Source organism: Myxocyprinus asiaticus, chromosome 13 (genome assembly GCF_019703515.2).
Source record: "Myxocyprinus asiaticus isolate MX2 ecotype Aquarium Trade chromosome 13, UBuf_Myxa_2, whole genome shotgun sequence".
Taxonomy (NCBI): Eukaryota; Metazoa; Chordata; class Actinopteri; order Cypriniformes; family Catostomidae; genus Myxocyprinus; species Myxocyprinus asiaticus.
Genome location: NC_059356.1, coordinates 30,854,148 through 30,871,929, shown reverse-complemented (window position 1 = coordinate 30,871,929; position 17,782 = coordinate 30,854,148). Strand labels below are relative to the sequence as shown.

The 17,782-nt window shown below is 36.0% G+C and overlaps 1 protein-coding gene across 3 annotated transcripts in view; it reads right to left on the bottom strand.

The window, feature by feature from the left end:
- The window catches only part of LOC127450866 (excitatory amino acid transporter 2-like), a 31,194-nt gene extending 18,648 nt beyond the window's left edge, over positions 1-12,546 (bottom strand). Inside the window, exons 1-5 of one of the 3 annotated variants that reach the window (XM_051715291.1) lie at positions 12,468-12,546; positions 5,299-5,470; positions 1,974-2,117; positions 1,366-1,518; positions 951-1,204 (exon numbers count right to left, since the gene is read on the bottom strand). In XM_051715291.1, coding sequence (XP_051571251.1) covers positions 951-1,204; positions 1,366-1,518; positions 1,974-2,117; positions 5,299-5,470; positions 12,468-12,509 — 765 coding nt within the window. In that variant the 5' untranslated portion in view covers positions 12,510-12,546. Of the gene's footprint in view, positions 1-950; positions 1,205-1,365; positions 1,519-1,973; positions 2,118-5,298; positions 5,471-11,253; positions 11,301-12,467 lie in introns of those variants that run through there. The other 2 variants (XM_051715292.1, XM_051715293.1) reach the window with 2 other exon arrangements.
- Positions 12,547-17,782: the final 5,236 nt, after the last annotated feature.

Below are 17,782 nucleotides of genomic sequence, written 5' to 3'. Positions count from 1 at the left end.
ACAGTATGTGCTTCAGAACATATGTTCCCTGGGAATCAATTCCATCCATTAAATCCAGCAACCATGTTATTGCTAGCATCATTCTCTGTCAGTTGATCTACAGGAACATATATATATATATATATATATATATATATATATATATATATATATATATATATATATAGTAGCAGTATTTGTCAGGTCAACTGCTTTCCTGTGATGTAATGGAATCATGTGCCTTAGTTGTAGATGACATCAAAATATTAAATCACTACATTAATTCACCTCTATTTGTTCTTGCAAAATATGTAAGAACAAAGAAAGTTCTCTGGGTAACATTCGGCATATCAAAAATAAATGTGTAAACTATCCTTAACTGTTGAGGCTGTTGCCATTTTGGTTCTTAACACATGAAGTCACAACGGGCAAGATGGAACTTTCATAAAATTCTGAGTTCTGAGTTCTGACTTGAACTTATAAGTCTACTGAGTCGTAATCTCATAATTACTATAATTCTGTCATGATGTGAATGCACCATTAATGTGGAACTCCATTCTAGAATCTTGGTCACAGAATCACTTCGCAGTCATATACATCGCTGCCAAATGTTTATACATTTCAGAAATTGAAATCTCCAGTGCTAGCACACTCAAAACTTGCTGTAGCCTTCCAAATTTGGACTTACTAAATAACATAAATGCAATAAAATGAAACTGAAATATTCAGCAGTGCAGAAAAAGTACTGAAGAGAGGACTCAGTTGCGAAAAATTCACTTTCTCCACTAGCGATACTATTTCACCACAGATACAAATTCTCATGCATGATGTCTCTGCTTGTGGGCGGGGCCCCGGATTATGGTTCTTATTGTGGCCCCATAGATTTGCAGTACACCACTGACCCAAAGTTCACACTGAATAAGAGCTCCTGAAAGATATGACACGGACACCATTTAGCAGCAGATGTTTACCTGTTGAAAACATGCCTGGACCAGGTTCTCTGGGAAAAGATTTCTGATCAGGTCTAGAAAGGCATCCAGACTGCTGACTTCCTGGTTCTTGGGGGCAGAGCTGACCTGACTGGACCTGAGTTTTGGATTTCCAGGATGAATTCCAAGAACAAGGATGACACCTAGAACAGCAGCGATTACTGTGGTGGACATGTAGTACACCATTGCTCTGCTGCCCATTCTTCCACTGGAGCGAGCATCCAGACCAGCCAGGCCTGCAAGCCAGAGAGAAAACAAAGAAATCCTGCACATCAGCAGACAGTTCCTTCTTTGTGTTGTTAACACTTTGCAACATGAGTGATTAGTGCTTAAAAATGTTTGCTAAAATGGCAGTAGAGCACATGGTTTAAAGCACACAAAGAAATTGAAAACTGACCTGTAATAAGGCTGGAGATAATAAGGGGCAGGATGAGCATCTTTAGCATTCTCATCAGTATGTCTCCAGGGAAGGAGACCAGCATGAGACTGTTTGAGCTCAGATCTGGAACATACCGTATCATCATTCCCAGAGCTGTGCCTGCTATTACACCTGTAAGAGCAAGAGTGTGTATGTTACACAAGTTTGTTTTCCTTTCTTGTAAAAAGATACAGATTGCATTTCACATTCCAGAGCACCACTGCATAACTGTCCTGCATCTGCAACATTTCAAACCACTGTTTTATAAACAGTGTCACTATAATGGGGCCAATAAATGAAGAATGGCTGGGAATTTGCTTGCTTGGTATATGTCTGCAGTTTGACAGAGGATCATTGGTTGCAGTGGAGAATCACAGCTATCAAACCATGAACAAGGTTTATCTGAAAAGAGAGTAAAGAGGGGAGTCTAAGGAAAGAGTGGGTGAGCGCACAGACATAGTAAACGGGATGGAGAGAGAGATTAAATCCATTAAATGGATGGATCACACACTCACACACACACACACACACACACACCTGAAGTTGTACACAACAACACATTTAGACACACACAAACAGGGGCACACCTAGCACAGTGAGGGTAAGGAGCAGGTTGCGTCCAAACCAGCCGCATTGTTGGTGTGTAGTGTCTTTTAATCCTGGTTCCACTCCCACATCCCCTTGCAATGCTCCACTTGTCTGGTTTCCAGTGTGCTTATTCGTCATTCTATCTGTGAGAGTAAAATGGAGAGAGAGAGAGAGAGAGAGAGAGAGAGAGAGAGATCACTTTAAGGAATAGTTCACCCAGAAAAGATAATGGCAAGATTTATAGTGAAATTGGGCTGTTTCTCACCCAAAACGGATTGTTTCGCTTTAAGAAGACATGGATGAAACCACTCGAGTTTTATGGATTAAATTTTTTCTGCCTTAATGTCTGTTTTGGAGCTTGAAAGTGTTAGACCCCATTGACTTGCATTGTATGGACAAAAACACCTCATATCTCCACTAAAATATCTTCGTTTTGTTCCGCAGAAGAAAGAAAGCAATATGAGATTCATACACCTCCTTTCTATGTATATTAGGCTCATAATAGATTGAGCTTTGATCACAAAACTCTGTGCTATTTACCTGACATAATTTACATTGCACTTCTACCACCCGAGGAAAGCAGGTGGTAACCTGAATTTTATTTGAAAGAGATGTTTGTGTACATATTTAATCGATTTTTGCATCAAAAGTTCATCAGATTATTATCAAATGTTGGAGAAAAGCATACACCAGGCTGATGGGCATACTGAAACAAGCAGTGTAATGTTTAGATAGCATCACAGAGCCACTGTATTAAAACTTTTGGGGGAATCAACCAATGAATGGCTTAATTATAGTTTACTTACAAGCAGCTCAGATTTATTGATTTACACTGAACAGACCCCATTCTCACCACTATTCAATATTAGTATCAGTGTCTTTCTCAATACCCCAAGCTCTCTTTCTATAATGCTAATTTGCAGTGCGACAACAAGCTTAGTTTGTGTACAAAGTTGTATTACAAACAGAAAAACATAGATAGAAGAGAACACATTGAGAGATAGAGTAACTGATAAGCCTGAGACTGATGAGAAGCAAGATTAATATTAATAATAAAGGATTATTCAGAAGTGTCCTGCCTAAGCATCACAGAGCTATGTTAGAGTTGGAGTTTAGTGCGATAACTCTACACATTACCATAACTGGTCATTATTATTTTCATCTGTCACTGTCTTTGCTCTGGATACTGGAGGCCAACATATCACACGGCCTCATGGAACTTGCAAACCTTAAAATGATTTTATTTATGACTGACTAAGACCGAGTCTTTGTAGTGACACTCTAAAATAGAAATGTATTTGTATTTGCTTGTTTTGATTATTGGAAGGGGTAGGGTTTTTTTTTTTAAGCTCCACCTCTTCAATGGAGTCAAATCAATAGATATTTAAATGGAGGCCTGGATCAGTCATCATCGCGTGTTTTGTGCTGAGATCACCCACCACAAAGACCCAACAGAACCACAAAGGCTGAGAGAAATCATTATAACCCCTTTCCAATCTTTTAATCTTCTAAACTGCTACTTTTTTACGTTTTCACTGACACGCACACACACAGACGCACCCTTGTACACACAGTGTCAAACCTCCATATGGGAATAATACACAACTCCTGCTCCTTAATGATAATATAAGAACTGACTGCCAAGTAGAACCAATGAGCATTTCATCAAGCCCACTCCATTACAAACATCTGCATGATGTGGAACACTGATTGAAGTTGGAGAAAAATCATTGTAGCAGAAGGATGAGTTATGAGATGTATAGAATAAACACATATGTACAGCTGAAAGCATATCCAAATTGCTAAAAGGGATTGTGACATTTGTGTTTACTAACAAACTGTTGCCAGTTGCAAGTGAAGAATAATGAAGAATAATGCTTGGCTTGAAATAAGACTAATAAACTACAGGATTCCCATGGTATTTTGGAATTGTAAAATTATGATTTGCAGGCCTGGAAAAGTCATGGAATGAAAATATAAACAAAATCTTAAAAGTAAGTTAACTTTATATAGAGAACATGTAAATGGGGCCAATTTCTGAAGGGTTTAAAAGCAGAAATGTGAAACTTATAATTTTATAAAATTACTTACATGAAATCTTCTGTTAAAACTAGTTTATTATTTGAGCTGTAAAGTTGTTTAAATCGTAATTTGTATGGTCATTTGGGGGTTTTAGCGTTTATGGCGTTACGTCGTCATGGCAATGAAGACAAACTTTACACATAAAGGTTAGGGAGTGATTTTATTACACTAAATCATGTTAATGCACACATTGTTTATGTCTTGTGCCTATACTTTTGAAACAGTGAGTATTTTAATGGTTCCATTTACTTCCATTGTTAGTGCATCACTGTACCCCAGATTTTCCCTTTTTTAAAGAAAAGGAGGAACGTGTTGAAATATTTTTTTGTGGTAAACAACGTTATGCCACAAATGCTGTCGATTGAGCTTAACTTGTATTGAACCTGGAATATTCCTTTAATGTAAACATAAGAAAAATAATTGCTGTTAAAGCATTGTTCATTGTTAATTCATGTTAATTATTGTATTAATTAATGTTAACAAATCCAAACTTATTGTTAGGTTTTACTATATGATCATTTAAATGGTAACACTTTCCAATAAGGTTGTATTTGATAACATTAGTAAATGTATACATATCATGAACTAACAATGAACAATGATTTTTTACAGCATTAATTAATCTTGGTTAAAACCTGTTGATACTCATTGACCCCACCCATGAGTTTGACTTAACTTTGCTTAAATTAGTTCACATTTACCATATAGTGTGCTGTTCAAAATTGTTCATAATGTTGACAAATTATACATCTTTATAATATGTCAACATTATTAACTCTTTTTTGACTAGACTATATAGCATATGTGAACTAATTTAAGCAAAGTGACATCAGTTCTGTATTTTGATAATGTTATCAAAATACAATTGATCATTGTTTGTTACTTCATATTGCATTAACTGATATAAACATATACACATTTTCATGTACAAATTTTAATAGTATATAGAAAATAGGAAACATGATAAACTAGATTTAGTAATCTTAGAAATGTATTAAGATTAATAAATGCTGTACAAGTATTGTTCATTGATAGTTCATGTTAACTAATATAGTTAACTAATGTTAACAAATACAACCCTTTTGCATAGTCTTACCATTTAAATCTATGAATTCCAAGGTTTGATACCTGATTTTAAAAAGACTTTATCCAGCTATCACGAATTACTAGAAAGGTAATGAAATTTCATTTGTCAGAAGGTGTGGAAACCCTTAAACTGGACAAGAAAAACAAAATACTCACCTAAGTTTGTTTTGGCGTGGTGTGATGTCTTGATTTTTTTTCCTGTTCTGTTTTTACCATTTTCCTGTGGTATGTCATTGTGACTCTTTGGCCCATCTGCCCTCCATCTCTCTTTCTTTCTCGGGATGTTCCCTGTCCTGCTCATCTGCTTGTTCTTCATCTCAGATTTAAACTAAAACAACAGTTGGCGCTCAGACATAAAGACGGATTGGCAATGTGTGTGCTGAAATGCTTTTTTTTTGGGGGGGGGGGGGGGAATTTCATTTCATTTGCCAAGTTTCAATTGCACATCCGTAATCCTCTGTGAACTCAGTCTCATGGGGGCGAGAGACGGTGAAAAAGAGAGGAAGAGAGAAAAAGCTTGTGACCCTGCATGATTCTGCATTGCTTTACAATAATTCACAGTTTCCCCTGAAGTCATAAGCTTAAACCTGTTTTCACAAATTTCTCCAAATTCAAACACAGGCAACAACATGCAAGAACTGCGCCTATAATACATGAATGGATACAAAATTCTTCTAATCCTTAATTTCATTGTTTTGTTTTTTTTTCCAGAGAGATGGTACCAAGTGTAATCGAATCATTCAGTGCAGGTGCACCGCAATAATTGGAGGTTTCAGCTTCCAAGAAAGGTCAGGATATTCATGATTGAATTAATAATCTGCCACATAGAGGAAAAACAACTCAAAGTGAGTCAACAATCAACTAGTAATTCACAATGGCATCGGATGAATTAAAGAGGAGAAATAAACTGACTGCCTAGTAGCCTTGCAAAGGGCAAAGATTTTCATGAGGACAGGCCATATAGGATAAACAGCATTGATGTAGTAACACAATGAAACAAATGATTCCACGAGATCTTAAAGCCATGATGTAATTCTTTAAGATCAGCCATTATGTCACAATGCATCCCTCCCCCTATAGACCTCGTGGCTCTGTCTTCTCCACCAATCCAGACTGATTTATGGATAAGAACTTAAACAGGATTGGCAAACTAAATATTACAGCTTTGGCTGTAAGCCTATGTCAAGTGGGCAACTTGATTGGATGCGTTGCACATAGTGGTGATCTGAGATTGGCCCAACAGAGGTGATGTGGATCACCCAAATGTGCCATTCCATGCTCAATCTGTCTGTTCACATGCCGAGATTATAATGATCCCAGATAAGCACAGACTCCTGATGAAGATGCCAGGAACTGTGTATACAGTAACCGTAGGGGAATTGATTGTCTGTCCTCACTCACTGTTGTTCTGGGGAGTATGAACGTTGCTCTAAGAGGAACACAGTGTTAGTTTACATTGAACGGTGATTGGCTACATTTCAGGAGATGATTAAACACAAAAAAGCCATTATCAATGTACTGCTATTAACACCACCACGCTGTTTTATACAGTGTGATCTCATGAGAATTTGTATGTATTCTTACCAAGGCCGTAACCATGTCTTGAACATTGGGGGGGACCAAACCATTTTGAAGGTGGGGGGGTCACGTGTGTTGAGGTCACAAATATAATGGTCCTCTTTGGTCCTTTAATAGAGTAAAGGCGCTGAATGCAATGATTTTCTGAATAAAGGCTTGAAATGCGATAAATGCCCAAAATTGTATAATATTTGGTTTTAATAGATACAAGTATTTTTAAAGTTCACACAGTACAAAACAAACACTGTGTCTGCATTGCTAGCAATTTGCCTGTTTCAGTCATCTTTTCTTTCTTTTTTGTACTGTCTCAAGGAAAAGATGAATATAATTTGAATTTCTTTTCATCATTGATATATCTGTAAAATGACATGACTGTGTCAGCTGGCTAGCAAAAAAAATACACTAAATTATTTACTGCCCTCAAGTTGTCCCTCATTGTGTTTTTTCCCCAGTAGAATCTTAACACAATCTTTTCTTCAAGAATCTGAATGCTGCTCTTTTCCATACAAAAAAAGATTAATATTGACCACTGCTGTCAAGGTCCAAAGAGAAAAAAAAATCATTATAAAAATACCATACATAGCTGTTGTATGGCCCCAGAAAGCTTGGAATATAATGGTAACACTTTACAATACTGGTGCATTAATAAGCATTAATTCATGCTTAACTAATGCACAGATAATATTGAGTTAATGTATGAGTAAGTGTTTCAAAACCTTTGACTGGTAGTGTATATATATATATGTGTGTGTGATATTTTGTATATCTCTTTTTTATCTCTGCATCCCTCTGTTTTATTTTGTTTTTTTCTTTAGTGAGGCAATGTTTTTGGAAACCGATGTTAAATAAACAGCTTTTATAAAGTCCAATGATGGTCATTAATGATAAATTAGTTCTCAAGCCATGACAATAATTAAGCATGTATTAATGCATATTAGTGCACCCGTATTGGGTGGAAGTTCAAATACATGGCTTCGGCTCATTGTGGTAATTAACACATTAATTAACACTATTAGTTCATATAATAAGTTGTTAGGAAATTAATCCACGATGACACATTTAATTAATAGCAATTAATATATTACTTAATATATTAATCAGACAGACCCTTTATTAGTTGCTGATGTGGCAATCATTAATGAATGGCTTAGTTAATCATAAGTCATACATTAACTCAATATTATCTGTGCATTTGTTAAGCATGAATTAATGCATATTAATGCACCCATATTGTAAAGTGTTACCAATATAATGCACAAGTCATATGGACTACTGTTATGATGTCTTTATACTGAACCTGTAATAGTGCTTTATAGTATTTGTCCTTTTTGAAGCTTTACAGCTCCTGCTCATTATCAACTGTTATTCTATGGAATAGAGCTGCTTAAGATATCAATGTTTATGTTCCAAGAAAAAAAAAACAGCATATGGGTTTTGAACAACATAAGAGTGAATAAATGAGTGAGTAAAAGTACATTTTCCATTTTTAGGTGAACTACTTTAACTGGTAGCTCATTTTTTGACCACAAACCTTTTAAAAGTAGACTCTTAGGAGATGCTGTACACAATTCAGAATTAATTAAAGACACAAAGAAATTATTTAGAAAGTCTTAAATTGATTTTAAATTATTACCTAATAATAGTTGCATTAAGAATATTTAACACTGTCCTTGCCAAAACCTAAAAGCACAATAGAAGTCACAAGTCACAGGTCTTACCATGTTCTAGTTCTAATTTGAGGGTGATAACTTTCTACTTTGTGTTTTTTTTATAGACAATTTTCTTAAACAATGTCAAGAGAATTTTCTAAAAAGCTACTTCAGAAACTTACCAGATAACCGCATTCATTAACTCCTTTTACAATATACACGCATTCGCTCTTTGTCTTATGCTTGATATGCTGAAAACTGCTCCGTTAATGTTTTCACATTCACATTTATGAATGACATACAAATCACTTACTATACGTGACATATTTTTAATTCAAAACAGCGAATTTCGCCAAACAGTGAATAGTTTGCACCCTTGGAATTTAATGTCGGTTGGTACAGTGGTTAAATATTGCATGTTTAGTTAGATGCTTACATCTCACAGGGCAATCTGGCCATATCTGATTATTGGGGCAGGTGGTGGGGGGGTTGTCACACTCAGTGTATATTGTGGTTACGGCCCTGATTCTTACATACTGTAAAGTGTGGCTCTAGCAAACATACACTTGCTTACCTTTGCACAGATACTGAAATGTAAAATTCACAAGTTTGCATGTTCATATAAACTTGAGGTAAAGGTAAACTGGTTTGGCTTGCTGTCCGCAATGGAGGACCCCAAGCTTGAGACTTGACTTGCACTCCAAGATTTCCTCCACTTTCACATAAGGAGATCATACATGTTAATGGCTTAATGGAATTGAATGTACATGAAGACAATGTAAAATGATGTGGAGATGGGGTGGAGGAGGGATGCTGGAAGAATTGTAGCTGGAGAGAGGTATATGAGCCTTAATATACTCTAGTGTTGATTGCGAGATTAGATGAACCTGCTCCTCCCGAAATTACGATTAGAACTCCAATATTTACATATTGACAGCATCTAAAACACAATCAGTTTACGTATTAACAACTTTAGAGACGTACAAATGTTAACGTATCCTTACTAAATCCTTGAATATTGAATTAATGAAATTAGTCGGTTACTTTTATTTAATTTATAATCAAGAGATTAATTACACGTTCAATGCCATTACGTTTATTTAATGCTAATTTATTTAATGCTAATCTAATTTGACATTACAATAGTCTTATTTTTTACTGTGTGATTTCTGGTGTTGTATTCAAAAATGATAATATCACTTTAAACTTTTTAAACTTCAAAATTCTGTAATTGTTTAATCATTCATAAAGCATTTAATTTTTATTTTGTTTGCTATGGGATACAAAAGGACTTTTCAGAATACGCTGCGGCCAAAAATAAAAAATTAAATTAAATTTAAAGACCACAAAAGCACAATAAAATTATTATAAAAGATATCCTATTTATTTGTGTGCTGTGTGTGTATCTTCAGATAGCTCTGTGAGAGGAATAGACTCAAATTCAAACCTGTTTTTCATCATATTCACCCTTATCCGATGTAGCAGCTGAAACAGCAGTAACTGTCAACTCCCGCATTGATTTCAAAATTAAAAAATGTCCTCCTCAAGAAGCGTTATGACACAGGTTTTATGGCAGTGATGTCGGAAGCTCATTGGCTCTCACATGTTTTGTGACCGATTGCAGTGTGCCATATTCTGTGATGTATTCGTTTGAATTAAATTTGACCAGAAAATTTTTTTAGCAATTAAAAACTTCAATTCCACTCTCAGCCATCAGGGAGCACATTGAATGCAGCACATCATCGTTTGGACTACTTTTGTACTGCCTTTTGCCATTTTTATGAATAAATTATTGTGATTAAATTTGTCTGCCTCGCACATTTTTTTAAAGTTAGGAAATGGTTAGGGTTAGGTTCAGGGGTAGGGGTGGGATTAGCGGCTCTTTAATTAATATAAATTTGTGTATTGTAACAATAAATATTGTCGTACTGTATTGTACATTAATCTGCGTGTTATGTTTTTTTATATTGTTGAAAAGTGTTGTTTAGCGGTAGGGTTAAGGGATCTAAAATATCAAATAAAAAAAATTTTTGTTATAAATATATTTGTAAAAATATATTTATTCTGGATTCATAAATATTTTATGTTTCTTAAGATGTACATGTGTAAATGTTTATGTTTTAGATCCAAACATACAAATACGTTTATTTTAATGTTATGTATGAATAGCTATGTATTATTATGAGATCAGGCTGGTTTTATCATCCACTAAACTAAAGCTGCAGGCACTGAAATACATGATATTACAATTAAGCACCATCCTTTCACAAAAAAAAATAAAAAAATAAAATTAAGCCTTAACTTGACAATTTTTCAACATCCCGAGGCAATATCTCTGTATGCCACAGCTTTAGATAAACTATTATTTCCTCCACTCATTGACAGCTTATTAACATTAGCTGAGATCCATCCAAACAAGCAAACAAGCAAATGCCCAAAGTTTAATTACAGTATATGGAGTTGTACAACTCCTGGATATTAGCCAGTCAAACAGAACAGGTTCAGTAAGTGATAATCTTTCTTTCAAACAGAACATAAAGCATAGGAATGGAATGGATGATACGATTCGCCAAAGGCAAAATAGCCTTATACTCCTTCAACAGGCAGTACTTTGCAGTCAAACACAAATCCCTGGGAGGAGAAATGCCTAAGGGAATCCCTTAAGGAAGCCAGCCAAGAATCACAATAATTAGGAGTAAGAGTTGAGAAGAGAGAACAAGAAAGTAGGAGACATCATTGGAGCCAAACCTCAACCAACCCAAATAAGAGAGCACAGAGAGGTCGCCAGGGATACTGAGGGGAGAAACCTACAATGTCACTATTAATTACATTCCATCTATACAGACTCAATAAATGCATCCCACAGCAATCGCAGTCCACTTACCTCTATGAACACACACACTTTTTCAACACTCATTTGCACATTATTTTCAAGCAACCTCATCTTGACTTTTTGCCAGAACATGAAAGTATGCTTCTGAAACAGGTTTATCGTGTCTTTGTTTTATATGAATAAGAGTACATTTTAAAGGGGTACAATACTGTACACCTCTAATGTAAACTATACTGTCTCTATCTATCTATCTGTCTGTCTGTCTGTCTGTCTGTCTATCTATCTATCTGTCTATCTATCTATCTATCTGTTTGAGAGAGCATGCACATTTGAACATGCAGGTAAAAGTCCATCGGAGCTTATTCCTATGCATGTGTAGACTTGCATGGGGTCATTTTGACGGTACTTAACCACACATGCACACACATTCTTGCACACACCCTCCCTCCCCCTTCCCCTCTATCTCTGACTATAATCTGAGAGTATTAATCTGTTGTTTGAACTCCTTAAATACAGACTGTCTATCACATCTGCTTGCCTCACCCTACTAAAGCATTGCTATTTATAACTACCCTGTTTTCCCTCTTTCTGTCTTTCTCTATGTCTCTCCTGCAAGTTCTTTCCGAACTGTGCCCATTAGGAACTCTCATTTTACCTTCCTAAATCTGTCAATCTGTCCTTAAACTCTCTCTCTCTGTCTGTCTGTGGAACTAACTCTTTCATTAGTTCATTCCTGAAGCTGCAGGTACTCACAGTCACAAATCTTCTTCCACCTGCATGTGGCCCAGTGTAGTCAACTATCCTCTTTGAGTCATGCCCCTAATGATTAATTCCTTCCTCATGATCAGGGCTCTTAAAACCATCTATCATCTCTCTGACACTTCACACTTCCCTTAAGAATACCTGCTGACTGATTAGAGCTATTTGTGAAGTGATATGTGCTGTTAACGATTTCAACAGCAACTGCATATACAAAAACAACACTGACTCGGTGATATGACAGATATAGAGCAAGATAGAGAATACAGCAGACTCCAGCAATCATGGATGACTAAATGCAAGATGACTTTATGTCTACTGTAAAGTTTTGTGTCATGTTATAATAAAACAACCTAAAATCAACTGTTTGAGGTTTAGAGTCAAGCAGTGTGCAGTAAAGTTATATGAAATATTGAGAAGGTAAAAGATGAGTTTAAACAGATGAGAAGAGACAAGAACAGAAAGAAAGAGTGTGGTCTTTCATATCCTGTTCATATTCTTCTTACCTGTGCTGTTGTGCCGTCTCCCATCCGACAAGATTGAGGCATTAGGAATGAGACATTTGGGTAGAATGTACTGAGGGTGAGAAAGAGAGAGATGGAGTGAGAGAGAGAGAGAAAGAGAGGAGGCAACTCACAGTCTTTGCGTCATCTGTGAAAATTCGCAGATTAATAAAAACGGTTTGATTCTCTGAGCCTGGTTTGCTTGCTCGCTCAGTCTGTCTGTTGGTCTCTCTCTCTCTTTCCTATTTTTCCTCAGTGTTCTCTCTAACCATTTATTTTGTTCATCCTATATTATCCTGGCTGTTACTTTAGTCTTTTGTAGGTTTTTACATCTCCATACATAATCAGCTGATATATGCTACAAATATGGCATATACATACACAACACACTAATTCAAATATGCAGGATCATATAGAAACAGAGTCATAATAAATGAAAGAGGGTCATTGAATAGAATCAGCATTCAGGTAGATATGTACTGTAAATGCAGAAGAGAAAGACAGAAACAGAGAATTGTGGCATTTGAATAATTCATGGTACATTCAGTAAAAACACATTTAAACTAATTTTTCACTTTCCTTTACCTCAGTGGTTCTCAATTGGTGGGTCTGTTCTGATATGGTTGTGAAAAGCAGGGAGAAAAGCATAACTAAATGTCAATGCAACTGGCCATATAATCATGCATTGTCCAGATAGCAAAATGAATAGGCTTAAAAACTTATAAAAATGAGGAGGAAACACTTCTCAAGTCTTTTGATATGCATCCAATGAAGCTTTATGGTATTTTGATGCGAAAATTCATCTGTCACTTGACAATCTGGCTGATACCAATAGGGTGCAATGGGGTAAAAGGCACATTTGAATTGATCTTCTCCCAAAACAATAAAGAAACGTTTTTCCATATGCACTGCAAAATTTTCCTGATCTATGAGAAACAGTAATTGCATGTAATGTCTAAAGTTGGATTTTGAGGTATTTTTATCTAATTTTTAATTATTTGTAATTATTTATGTAGCAAATGAAAATCCCTGAAATTATCACATTAATTATATATATATATATATATATATATATATATATATATATATATATATACATGTATATATATATATAGTTTTAGTTTTTCAGTAAAACATTTTTCAAAATCTATCCAATAAGTGAAAGGATAGCATTTGGGGTAAAAAGACCCCCCGTTGCAGCGGCTAAATGCCCCCCATTATACACACTGTTTTTCTTAAGTGGGATGTAAAGATTTGTTTTGAAAAATGTTCAAAGTGGGCTCACATTGACTGATCCAATCACAGTTGAGATTCATTTGTTTATAGGATATCTGAGATGTTGTGAAATGCCAAATGTGATTGAAATTAGCAGCATTATCTTAATTTGTTACTCAAAAAAGCATCTTGCTGTCTCAAAATTATTTGCATCAGTTTACAAATTTCGCACTGTAACTATTGCCCCAGCATCTACACGATATCATCATAAACCCCCTGTGGGGCCTTTTACCCCAAATGTTTGGGCTTTTTAGCACAGTGTAAAAACTGAATTTTAATCAAAACAACAATAACTTCTGTTATTATTTCTTTTCACACAAATTATGTTGCTCCATCAATATTACATTAAAAGAAACCTTTTTTTATTTTATTTTTTTCTTGATACATTTTGTGACTAGAAAAAAAGCCAATTTTCCTAATGGTGTGCCTTTAACCCCGTTGTACTGTACAATATTTGGACCAGTGTTCGTTCCATGTGCTGGGCTGGTAGATTTCACTTCTGCTTCACTTCACTTATGCAGCTGAGAACCTCTGCTTTCACCTGACAGATTCATCTCAAAGCAATGTTTCCAAGTTCTACCCACAGGATGGCGATGTGGCTCTGTTTTACCCTGTATATGAAGCGGAGAGAGGCGGGGCTTAGGACAGGTATTTGCATAAGCACATCAAATGCCCCACAAATTAGTCATATATCAGTGCGAGAGAGTGGCTGTCATTTCTTGTCATCTGAAAAATGGACTTATCGCTGCCCTTGACTGCCAGAAACATCATAAAAATATCTTATGATTGATTCATCATTCAAGTTCAATACGACTACGTTTGGTAATGCTCATGGTACGTATGTATGTAGCAGCTTAAATCTAGCAAACTTTTTTATATGATCATTTATTTCGATTTTGAGTGTAAGTTTATAACATTATGCTTTGTATTATATTACCCTGGAATTAGTTTTAAAAACTGAATTACCACAGCTTTGAGGGGGTTTCTATTGCAGCTGCTGAGAGAGTGACAGTAAATTTAGCATCTTCTCCCATTTTACTATCTTAATCCACCGATCTCATTTTTTTCCTCTTCTGGAAAGTAATTCAAATGTAAGAGTGGGTTTTTTCTTTTGGTCTTGGAGCAAATGGGTAAGTGAAAATAATATTTGCTGTGATCCCCCATTCATAAAACCCAGAGTGTGAAAAAGGTGTATTAAACACAGCATTTTAGACAAGTGCTCTGCTAAATGATTATTTAATGATGACGTTTATTGCCTTAAAGGCTTCATTCAGTAGCAGTTATTTTAAGGCTTCAACCACTCACCTTCATCTATTTTGATGTGTAAAGTAGATCATTTATGATCTATAATTTATTTATTTGCATGGATGTGCCAAACTGGGTCAAAATGGATCACATTGCATCAGGTTGATTACGATTTTCCCCATATGTCATTATATGCATGGAAACTATTATCATATTGAGTAATTGACATTAATTACTCATCATACAACAGTTACATGTAGTTTTGGTCCTCTAATCTGATTGGACAAGCAGCATTATTAGAGCACTGATATTGCTCGATATTAAAGGAACAGTTCTCACTAAAATTAAAAAACTGTTATCATTAACTCACCCTCATGCCGTTCCAAACCAGTATGACTTTCTTTCTTCTGCGGAACACAAAGGTAATTTAATGATTGTCCTGTTGGCTAAATTCAATGCAATGGCAATACATTGTCACCCCCTTATATTCAGTAGGAGTCACCTGGTCTGTGACTTGTGCATCATATACCAAGTCTTCTGGAGGCATACGATCACTTTGTATGATGAACAGATTAAAATTTGAGTCAAAGTCGTAGTCAAATAATTAATAATGTCCATAAACAGTAAAAAAATAAAAAATTAAAAAAAAGAATGTGGCTTCATTTGTAATGTCAAACCTCATTGGTTCTGGCATATGTGACTGAAAGTCATGTTGTAATCCCTTTAGGTCTCACAACATGATGTCATGACATTTGGTCACAGTTGTACAGATGTGATATTCAGTACAACTGTCCACTGTCCGCACGCAGCCCAGATTTTCTCGACACATGGACAGTCCCCATCTGTGTGCGTCATCGGTGCATGCACCTGCCGTTTACTGTCCTAAAAGAATATCGCAAAGTAGTCATAGTGCGCATGTGTTGAGCGCGGTCATATTCGTTTGAGATCAGAAGAGTATATTTTGAAAGGCAATGCGGTCGGCTGGTTGCGATCCAAACTGGAACAGACAAAAACGAAGTATACACGGGTCTTAAAACAGTATTGCTTAAATATGATACTAGTTTCTATGCAGATAATGTCAATATGAACAGAAGCATCCATGATCCTGTGGTAGACAAAGATTGTTAGATCTGTCTTGTCCTAGAGTAAAAGTGACCACAGCTGAATGCAGAAGACATGGAATACTAAAGATGTTAAATGACCTATCACTGCGTCAGCTGGTTTTGTATGTCCTTAGAGTGAGATAATGTAATAATACTATGGTGATAGTGTTTCTAGACACGGTTAGGGGGGCCTCACCCCTCTTTTAAAGATATACACATATTTGCTATACACACACACTTGCACACACACATGCTGACAAAATGACCACAGAACCATAAATACATTCACCTAAAGGCACACAATGCAGATAAATAGATGTGACAGTATGAGAGGAGAATCTCTACCCGTACATAGATACACGCACATAAATGTACAACATAAACATACAGAAAAACATACATACACAAATTTCAGTGGCTATCACACACCTGTCCCTCAGGACTGACAGATGGAAAGGGGCAGAGGAGAGCTACAGAACTGGGACGGCCTCTCTGCCCATTTCTCTCTCTCCGGCTGTCTTTTGTGTTGCGGATGGGCTGAAAGTCTATCTCCTGCTAATTGCCACAGTGGTACAAACACAAAGTTTGCAGCTGAAACAGTACCCAACAGGGTGTTGTATAGTGAGTAAAATTTACAATGTGTTATATTTCTCTTTCAGTGTACATCAGGGAGGGGGACGGGGGTGATGTCTACCAGACGGAATTTAAATGTTTAAAGACACACACACACATTTCTACCAGGGCCGGTACTAGGATGCGAGGAGAGATAACGTTGATTGTTTCGCCATCATACCTGGAGGCGGAGTGCCCCTTGATCTTTTCAGGGCATCAGAAGATTCTGGGGGGGCTTGAGGCAAATCAAGGGAGGGGGCAATATTGCCTTTAGAGCCAGCCATGATTTATTTATCATTAATTTATCATTTTTCATGGGAATTTACATCCAGCTTGCATTCTGAACACAACTGTATCGTGCTACAAAGGCAAATCACAGTAACAACGGCAACACTGAAACTGAGGAGAATGGCTTCAAAGCAGCTTGGTTTTAGTGTGGATTTTGTAGTTGGGTATTTCTCAGAATAGAGGCAAAATTGGTTTGCTGGAATTTTAAGTGTTGTCATCAAGACCGTAGATTTGGCTTGAACATTGGAGGGTTGCAGTATGAAGCATTTACATGTTTCCATTGGTCTTGGTATAAATATTGCTTGCTTGTTTTGATTATTGATCCGTAATCACTATCACAAGCTATGATGTGCTGTGATGACTGTGCTTATGATGACATCTTTGCCATTTTTGCAAAAAAAAAAAAAAAAAAAGCTACTGTAGCTACTGTACATGTAAAGTACAGTAAATTAAATTAAATAGAAAAGAAGTAAAAATTCATCAAAATTATTTAAGTTAACAAAAACTTGTTTGGTGTTGACACGTAATAAGTGTACATGCCTAATCACTAAGAATAAAGAGCTAATTTTCTTACCTTTCTGGACATCAAAACACCAGTCTTCCTTCTTGACAGACATGTGCTCCACTAGGATCTCAAGTTACCATGGCTACCAAGTAAACTTTATATTGAAAAAACTTTGTTTCAGAGCATGGTGTAGATATGTTGGTAATGACGGATACATTAAGGAACAGGTATAAATTAAAGGAAATAAAGAACAAAATCCAGATGTATACTTAATAATTTTCTAATAATAT